The sequence below is a fragment of the Triticum urartu genome, chromosome 6A (assembly GCF_056163025.1).
Source record: "Triticum urartu cultivar PI428250 chromosome 6A, HENAU_Tu73, whole genome shotgun sequence".
NCBI classification, from domain to species: Eukaryota; Viridiplantae; Streptophyta; class Magnoliopsida; order Poales; family Poaceae; genus Triticum; species Triticum urartu.
This window is the reverse complement of record NC_141878.1, coordinates 414,338,239-414,348,048: the sequence shown is the minus strand read 5'-3', so window position 1 is coordinate 414,348,048 and position 9,810 is coordinate 414,338,239. Positions and strand designations below refer to the sequence as shown.

General features: G+C 41.6%; 1 protein-coding gene across 1 annotated transcript; it reads right to left on the bottom strand.

The window, feature by feature from the left end:
- Positions 1 to 403: 403 nt before the first annotated feature.
- LOC147965471 (casein kinase 1) lies at positions 404 to 9,464 on the bottom strand. The gene is made up of 14 exons (XM_087528160.1): positions 9,027 to 9,464; positions 8,875 to 8,915; positions 7,628 to 7,697; positions 7,374 to 7,522; positions 7,126 to 7,221; positions 6,238 to 6,308; positions 2,527 to 2,588; positions 2,184 to 2,247; positions 2,011 to 2,095; positions 1,781 to 1,907; positions 1,639 to 1,706; positions 1,493 to 1,553; positions 1,267 to 1,400; positions 404 to 1,046 (listed from the first exon to the last, which is right to left on the bottom strand). Exons 1-14 carry the CDS (start codon positions 9,100 to 9,102, stop codon positions 750 to 752), a joined length of 1,401 nt encoding a protein of 466 aa, XP_087384286.1. The 5' UTR covers positions 9,103 to 9,464; the 3' UTR covers positions 404 to 749.
- Positions 9,465 to 9,810: the final 346 nt, after the last annotated feature.

Below are 9,810 nucleotides of genomic sequence, written 5' to 3'. Positions count from 1 at the left end.
ACTCTTATGATTGTATGGATGCTTGACTGACTAAATTGCAGCTACTACCGTGTGGTAACCCCAAGTTAGCTGGAATACTGATCGATAGTAGTAGGACCAAGATTACTGATCTTATTTTATTTTATTTTTGAGAGGGGGGGGGGGGGGGGGGCTTTTACGGTTAGTTACGAAGCTGCAAGACACATGTCGAGGAACAGATGGCGGGCAATAAAGAAATTGCCAGCAGTAAATAAGTTCACTCTGAGGCATATTTGGCCACGTCTTTGCACGAGAAAGGCTAGAAGAACAACAACATAATGACTTCGAATTTTGCACAACTTCAATGATGCAAGTAACTAAACCCTAACAACTGATGCGTCAACACTTTCATGTACAGGTACAATAACCATAACAAACACATGAATAATTTTGAATGTCTGATAAACTGTTTTATTTGAATAGTGTTTCCACAAGTGTCTGATTCAACATTAACATCAATTGGGCCAGCACGGCCAATCCATGCAGCCGATCCAGGCCCATCAGAATGGTGTAAAACATTTTCTTTAACCATTCAAAATAACAGACATTGAAATAACAGTGCTCAATCATTCATGCCAAGATTCGATGAGCCGCCTTCGCTATATGCATTCCTCGGCATCTTGTGTAGCACAACATCATTTATCTTGCTGACCAGTGAGCATCATCTGGAGCTGAAAGTCCAAGTGCCCACACTCATGACAGCAACTGAAATCTTTTTACTCTTCAACCTTTTATTTCCTCCTGTCTGCACTAATTGTAAGGCGCTCAAATGTCCTTATCGTGGGATCATCATGGACATTTCTCGCAGTTTTCGACAGCGAGGAGGACCTGGCCTCAAGACCAGTTGATTGGTGAAGCCTCTGAGTGGTTGATGGACGACTGCTGCCACTGCTAGTTGGGATTAGGTGGCTAGTGCGAGTGGGGTCACTGGGCTCTCCAGAACTTGGTCTGCTGCTTGACAGGAGAGCCTTCCTCGATGTGCTCCCATTCCGGGATGATGTAGGCCTTCTTTTATCCGAATCAGCAGCCTAGCATACATGGTAAAAATGTTGTAAGACTTTCAGTTATCCAATACATCCATATTGGTCATCTAAAGCCATAGGTATGCCTTTGTAAGTATAAGAGTTGACAATCAAATGCTGCTTTGTACAAACATGGCGAATTGCATTCAGAAGTACGTGCATGGTCACCGAGCAGACATTGTGTTGAAATAAATCAAATATTAAACTAAAATTGAGCACTTCTAACCATCTTAGGTGCCAACAGAGAATCAAACAGAGTTCTGTGCTTCGTGTTTTCTCCATGATGGCCAGAACCAGAGCCAGTTCTTCTGGCAAATGTTTCCACTGAACTAGAGAATCTATCAGGACCATCCTGTCTTGCTGTTAAACAAGGAAACAAAAAGCAATTACACTCCCTGCATAGCTTATTTCTTGAATATAAACTTTTGCAAATGTGCATGCAACTGACAAACCTGCAATCCGTTCAGCCCGTTCTGCAGATGGTCCCACCAACCCAGCTGTCCTTCCACTTGGCTGACAGAGGACAACAATGCTACACATTCAGTACAATCAAGCTTGCACTACTAAAAATAACTGGAAAGAGGAATGGAGGACATACTCGCAATCTGTTATTCTCTGCTAATTGCCTCGACACAGTCCAGTCAAATATATGATCAGACTGGTACCCTATAAGATCCATCAGACACTGTATAAGATGTAGGTGCATAGAAACTTCAAACTACTATATTTATTGATAGTACCTTCACGAATAAATAAATCTCGGAAGAGTTTCTTCAGATAGGAGTAATCTGGTTTATCTTCAAAACGCAAGGATCGGCAGTAATGGAAGTATGAAACAAACTCCGATGGATAAGATTTACAAAGGACCTATCCAAAATTGTGCAAAGTGATACATAAGATTATATTACAAGTGAAAGATACACCAAACTTCTTTGTAGAATTGTTTGTCAAAGAAACCACATTTAATTACCTCAACTGGAGTTAACATTTTCTTTTCACTAATTTTATCATACTTCTGTTTTTTCGTGCCAGCTTTCAGACCTTGCCAAGGAAGGCTGTGAGAGACAAGTTATATAGGTCAGTGAAATATATTCAACAGCCAAAAAGGAATTTAAACCACTAGAAAAGTAATACATGTCCTACCTTCCTCTTATGAAGTACATCAGCACATAACCGAGAGATTCTAAATCATCTCTCCTGCTTTGTTCTGTAGAGAAAACCCATTAGTATAGCATGTACCAGCAATCAGCGGAAGAGTCATGCTTAATCACTCACAACTAGAAAATTAAGGCATTTCAGAAATTGTTGCTGACTAACTTTGTGATAACGGCGAAACTTAAGGTTTCAAAAGAACTATGCTTTGTTCAACAACTTTACAGAATAGGCCTTGATCTTTACAGAATACGCCTTGATCTTTGTTATTAATTGAACAAAGAAATCTATGCTGATGTTGAAGTAACACAAGTTCACAAGTAGCAATACTCACCTACTCCAAGATGGGTGTTTACACTAGCATAACGTGCTGTTCCTGTAAGATTTTTGTTCTCCCTATGGTAGCAAAGAAAAACATGTAAGATCCAAGTGTACATATCCAAATAAATATGAAGATAGAATCATACACGAAAGAAATATCTCAATGGAGAAACTGCATATTTTATGGGGCCATGAACTAGCTCCCAGGAACACTGGATGAACAATAAGCATGCAAAAAATGTTTATTGTTTTTTTTAAATGGACACATGTACATGTTCATGTATTTTCTGTGCATGTAGTTTCATGAAAAAAGGACAGGTTTTGTGCCCACCAGTCCTCAGAAAAGCAATTATTTAAGCACCACACTTGGACTTTTACACAGGGCATCAAACTTGTCATTTTAACATGAAAATTTACATCCATTTACATGTGTAAATATTTTCCTTGTAAAAAAATTTGAAAATTCATTTTCCCCATCTAGGAGCACTGCCTGCCTCCCCCGGGTGCAATTTTGAATTACCCTATCTTTTACCCAATAAAGGCTAATCCCCATTAGTGCCTAAATGTGGGCATGCAGCCCAGCCCGACAACCCAGCCCAAAAATCACAGGCCAGGCTCGGGCTTCAGTTTTTAGCCTGAACATAGCCCAGCCGGGCCCGAACAGCACAACATGTGAGATCTGAACTCCACCTAACGCCAGTCGCCATATAATATTCGCCTCCCTGATAACCCAAGCGACATTCCGCTCCACGCAACCTTAGGGGTCATTTGGAACACATGATTTCTAGAGGATTTTTGGGGGAAAGAGTTCCTTATGGGGAAATTTCCAGTAGTCCCTTTGAAGTGCAGGACCCAACTGCATGAAATGCGAAGGAAACTTTCCTATCACTTCAGTTTCATGAGAAAACCTCAGGAAACAACAAATCAGAACCTCATCCTCATTTTTCCTTCCTTTGTGTCAATCAAGGCAAATCGTCTTGGACGCAACCACATCTACCAAGCCCGAGTCCGGTGTAGATCCGGAAAGTTTTGAAGACTGTAACAGTGTTGTTAGCTGCCACAAGACGAGGTGCATGTTGCTGCTGTGCGCCGTGGATGACAAATTCCTCCATGTGGCCACGTCCATGCATTGGAACGAACAAAATAGTAGTAGATTAGGTAGTCTGGGATGAAATACTAGTGGATTATGAGGCCTGGAAGATGGGGTCGCAGACTAGGAGAAGCATGACGATTTGAGAAGGAATGGATTAGGAGTACTGAGTACATTGGTTTGTTTTTCTCTCCCCTCTCTTCTGACTGGTAGGCCCTCATTCTAGTGGCCCCAGTCTGTCTCATTGGGCTGATTGGACGTGCATGAAAGGTTTATACATATGGTTTTGTTATAATAAAAAATGAGTGAAGTTCCTTAATAAGCATGTTCAACATTATTATCCACTTCATTAATAGTTCCTGTGTTTTTCCTTTTCCTATGTTCCAAACAGACTTGTAAAAAATTCCTATGCTTCACGATGCTCTGTTTTCCACCTGCAACCCTTCCTATTCATGTGTTTTGGAATCCTGTGTTCCAAACGTGCCCTTAGCCTGCAGCCCTACCCACACACAAGGCTCCAAGCTGCCGCAGCCCTGTCCGACCATGACGGCTCCCCTAGTCCCTTGCAACCCCACGTTCTACATGGGGTCGCTCACCACGCGTAGCAGCAGAGGTCACCAGGCACCGCAGCGGCTGCTGTCACCAGGCGCTGCGTCGAGGCCGTGTCCTCCCACCGCCTTCCCACGCGGCTGTGTTGAGGCCGCCTATACTTTCTGCGCAGCTGTGTAGAGCCGTTGAGGACAACTGCTGCTTCTGCTTCGATCTACAAGTTAACCGTTTCCTGGTTTATAGCTGTGAATCAATCAACTTATTTAAGTTTGGCTCATGTCCGTAAGCACACTCTTTCAATGTTTCGAATTTAATGTAAATATTTTGGTTGATTGTATCTTAGTGGTGAAGGGATCTTCTCACGGTAACACACGGATAATAGATACCTTTTGAATCTGATATACATGTATCGGTGAGTTGATCTTGTCAAGCTACAAATTAACAAACGTTTTTGTTGGTTATCACGTGTGGTACAAATGGAATTTCTTTTGGATCTTGGATCGATCTGTACAAGCAGCGAACTTTCAGTTGGGGGAGCAGGAACTTCGAGTTTTCGGGCTGGGCCTTTGTCGGGTTTCTACACCGGGGCAGGCTCAGGCTTGGTGAAAGTAAATTTTCAGGCCTCAGGCTTGGTTCCTTCATGCCAGGCTTTTTTGAAGCCCAACCCGGCTGGACGAATGCCCAGATTTATTAGTGCACAGCTGTGAAAAATTATGTGATGCCCATTATTACAAATTCCTCAAGTAGGATTGCTGGTGATATTTTGGTTTCAAAGTTTCCCTTCTTCCTAGTACTGCTAATCAACTCAAATTTCAGGCATTACAAAGCACAATAGTGAAAAATTAGCTTTGAACCTAGACATTTGGTAGCTGATATTGTACCACAGGTAGTGTGCCAAGCAAAGTTACATCACACTATGCCAAAAGCTGTTAACGATAGTCTTTCCTACTTATAAAGGTTGGAGTTGGTGGTGAGTTCACATGTGGGACCACACAAATAAACAAATGCACTTCTACCCACATGTGGGACTAGCAACCTTCCAAAATACATCAATAAACAAATGTTATTTTTACTAGGTGTGAGACCTATCCCAAATAAACAAATACACTGCTACCCTAATGAAGTAATGTGGGAATAACACTCCTTGTAAGAAACACAAATTATAAATGCAAGTATGCCACTCCAATTCAAAATCATGGTCTTGATTTTAGTTTCTCTGCCCAACCAACTCTTTTGGTTCCATGTCATAGCAAAAGAGGGCAAGAAATTACAATTCAACGCGGCGATAGATGTTGTCCTCCTACCTAATCCACGATCTTGTGCATTCAGCTTACTCACACCCATTCTCCTATGTTCCAAATTCAAAATGTTCTCTCACTATAAATCTTACAAAGGACCAACTATGGTCGCTCGAAACTCTTTAGCGACTGCAACATGATCTTCTATTATATTCACACACTCTTTAATAACCATGCAATAGCTGCAAGACACCATGATCTTTTGACGACCTCCTAGGCCAGTGATAATTCCTTGTTTTTTTATGGCTTCGTAGTTCGTAGCAACTGTTATGGCCGGTTTAGCTAGGCCCACCGGGCAATCTTAGCCCACAAGTTATCTTAGGTTAATTCTTATGCAAGTTATCTTAGGTTAATTCTTCTGCAAGTTATCTAGGTTATAAATATAGGCTGTAAGACTCTTTTTGGAATTAAGCAATAAGAAGATTATTATCTCTATTGCCCGGTTCCCAGAGGAGCCGGAACCCTAGCCGCCGCCGCCATCTCCCTCCTCTCCCGCGACGGCGCCAAACCGCCGGCGCGGCTGCTCATTGCCTCACCCAGCTCCCTCCTTCCCTTACTGCTTACGCCCAAGGCCTGGTAGGGTACAAGTTCCTACCAGCAACGCACGAGCTTTGTGCAAGTATGAGCAAAACATTGAGCTTATGTGCCAGACTGAACAACGCGCAAACATGTTAAGGACCTCAAATGTAGGAATGGTTTTTTTTTTGTTAAGCTAGTTCTGTACTAGAAGTCTAGGACAATCTTCGGGACATTACAAGAATTCCTTTTAAACAACAGTTGCAAGTACCTGTATGGTATGTGCTTATGAGTTTGGAGGTCCCGGTACTTCTTTGCAAGGCCATAGTCAATAACATACACCTGTTACAGTAATTGCAATCAGTTTTCTAAGCAGATATTTCTGTTCACAGCAAACAGAAGTATCGAGATCACTCAAATAATGTGTTTGAAAGGGACATGCTCATTGCAGCAAACATCAGAACTTATTTGACAAACAAGAGAATATGGATATCTTTGTTCTAAAAGTATACACGAGCCACGAGCACATATAGACAAAATGTAGAATGATCAGTACTTTTGTACCTTCAGGACTTGATACATTTATAATTAATGTCTTAAAATATTTAATCAACACTGACTAAGAACAGTCAATAATTAAATAGAGTGGTACAGCACCATTACAGTCATTGTATAATTATAATGCATGAACATCAGCTGAAACAGTTCCAAGGTGAATCTCTTGCCAAAACACAGAAATTTGGTTTATTACGCAATTGTTTATTTGCTGATGCAAACGAGCTTGTACATTAGCCATTTTAGCCTCTCTTTATTATGATTGGGGGGTTTTGAACTCAGGGATGGAGACAGGACTGGGCAGCTAGGGCTTTAGCCCCAGGCAGTCCCAGAAGCCCATTTAAATGCTAAAGGGTCATGGAGAGTATGATCAGGCTAGGCTAGCCACAAACTTGGCCCAGCCCTGGCGCTGCCCCTGTTTGTGCTGCCAGGCTGCCAGCTGATAAATCTTTAGGCTTTAATGTATCATATCAGTCTATCAGAGCCAGGCCAAAAACTAGAATCAGTACAGTTCCACAATGAATTATGCAACTAACAATTTCTTAAGTGAAGAAAAATTGATAAATCACTTGTACCAGTAAAAATGTTCATGATGGCACCAAACCTGGCTTGCTTTACGGCCTAAACCCATAAGGAAGTTGTCTGGCTTTATGTCACGATGAAGAAAGCCCCTCGAGTGCATGTACTCTACCCTGGCGATCTGTGTAAAAATAAAGGAATACATCAACTTGTCAGGATCAGCCAAGTAAGGACTCAGAGATTTGAGTTTCCAGATAAAAAAATTCATTGGCATTCTGTAGGACAGGTGGCCAATATTAACAGCCAAAATGAAATCATACAGTAAGCACTCACCATCTGATCAGCAAGCAGAAGTACTGTTTTAAGGGTAAATTTTCTGTTGCAATAGTTGAACAAGTCCTCCAGACTTGGACCAAGAAGATCAATGACCATGACATTGTACTCCCCGTCCACTCCAAACCACTTCAGATGAGGAATCCCCACTGAAGTTTGTAATTGAACATTAAATCAGAATCATTAAAAAAAGGATGAAAGCAAGTTCTTGTATCGATTTTCGTTCAAAAGGAAGTTATTGTATTGCTACTTACTCCCCCCTTGCAGAAGCATATATAGTTTTGACTCATAATGAAGCTGAGGATGCCTTGATTTGACAGATTCCTAACAAATATGGTGAGATACAGTCAGTTAGGATGTCCAGATGCTAGCAGTTGCACGGGCAGTAACCAGCCATAACACTCAGAATTCATGTTCATGCAAAGTTATATTTCAAGTTATAAAAAACTGTTATTATTTCATTATTACCTACACTTTCTCAGAGCATAGATGTTGCTTCATCTATGCCCACAATCCAAGACATGCGGAGGTAGAAATTAAGCAATTAAGAAACCACAAATTTCATCAGGCTCTATAATAAAACACCAGCATTTAGGAGACAGCAAGGGACCATTGGCTCATTTTGTAAGAAAACAACTAACAGTATTTATGAAGAATGCTACTTCCACGGAAAATTCTACTAAACAAGTGCACATTGTACTGAAATAACTGAACAGCAGAAAGTATAGAATCGCATGTTCAGAGCATGGTTCTTCGGAGATGAGTTTTTGCTGGGAAAAAGTCCAATAGGTGTGCGGAAGTGTTATAACTTATAAGTTTCGCTGAACATAGGGGTTTTGCGCAATTCACTCTTCCTTGAAAGATTGAATTAGATAGATGGATTTCAACTGCCACTGATAGCCAAAGATTTAAGGATAGTGTTTCTTTTGTTAACTATTACTTGATGTAACAGTACTGTTGTCATTCCTGACTCGTAGAATGTTGAAAGAGTACACAACATGCTAAGAATGTTGTATGGTGTTTGTATTTGTCTGCCCTCCTGTAACCCACACAAAGGTGTACAAACATACTTAAATGAACAGATAATAAAAATTGAACTTCCAACTGGGAGCAGCAAACACTTTGTCCCTTTTCTAGTTCCCTAGTTCTGCGTATCTCTAATACTCCCTCCGTTCCAAAATAGATGACCCAACTTTGTACTAACTTTGTACTAAAGTTAGTATAAAGTTGAGTCATCTATTTCGGAACGGAAGGAGTAGATCAGTTTGCCTGTAGCGAATCTGTAGTGTTCAGAAATTCTAGACTCCTCGTTGCGAGTTGCTACTCATACGAAAAGAGCATGATACTAAATAAGATGTCCAAAACATTTCTGATTAGTGATGGACCATAATGTATTCACAAATTACATACATATATTTAGTTAACACCAGATGAAAACATGCATATGTATATTAACAAATGAAAAGGTTTACAACAGAATCGGGTTTTTTTCATCACATACCAACTTGATAGCCACCTCCTCGCTGCTCTGTATGTTCACGCCTGCAACCAAATTAATCACCCTTGTGAAAAATAAGCCAACCAGATATGAAGCTTGGCAACACGAACGGACAGAAACAGATGAGAGATCTAAGAACACCACGAGGACCGTACCAAGATACAGCTCCCCGAAAGATCCGCTCCCAATCTTCCTGCCCAGCTTAAACTTCCCCCCGATCACATGCTCCATCTTTGCAACCCAACGAGAGATTCAGGAACGGCTGCGCCTAAAATCGCCCCTTGGCCTAATCACATTGCCCAGAAGCCGCAAGATTTGAGCCCAGAACACCCAAGAACGGGATCCCGGATCTCCCGAGCCAAGACTGCGCGCCTGGGACCGTCTGAGATGAAGCCGCAGATCGAGTTGGCGCTGATCGGAAGCGAATCGGGATACTCCTCGAGGTTGGATTCGGGGACTAGGGATTGCTTCTCTGAATATTTTTGGGATTTTCGTGGGGGTTGGGATCGGGAGACGAGTTAATGGAGGGATGGATGGGGGGAAGCGGAAAATGTGGGAAACGGACGGGGACCGTACAACAGATGGAAGGAGAGAACGAGGGATAGGGCGGTAGTAGGGCTAGCTTTTCTTTTTCTTTCCTTTATTTATTATTTAATTATCATTATTGGAGTATATATATTGTATTGTCTATTATGGTTTCCAGTTTTCCGCTCTTTGGTTCATCCCTTTTGCTTTATCTCCAGTTTTTGTTGCTTGTGTTTCTTTCTCAATTTATTCTCTCCTGCTTGTACTCTTGCTGCCTGCCAAGTAGGATTATCTCTCTCATAAAATGGAGTTTTTGTTTTAGTCCAAGGCAACAAGGGCATCTCCAATGCCGACCCTTAAACCGCCAGCAAACGTTTGGACCACGCGGTTCGGACATGTTTTGCCCTCCAACGC

Excerpts from the sequence above, each read along its gene's own strand:
- LOC147965471 (XM_087528160.1), bottom strand. The coding sequence starts at position 9,102 with ATGGAGCATGTGATCGGGGGGAAGTTTAAGCTGGGCAGGAAGATTGGG. Across the intron at positions 7,698-8,874 it reads AGGAGGTGGCTATCAAGTTG|GAATCTGTCAAATCAAGGCA; the intron begins GTATGTGATGAA and ends CATATTTGTTAG. Across the intron at positions 7,222-7,373 it reads TTCTGCTTGCTGATCAGATG|ATCGCCAGGGTAGAGTACAT; the intron begins GTGAGTGCTTAC and ends ATTTTTACACAG.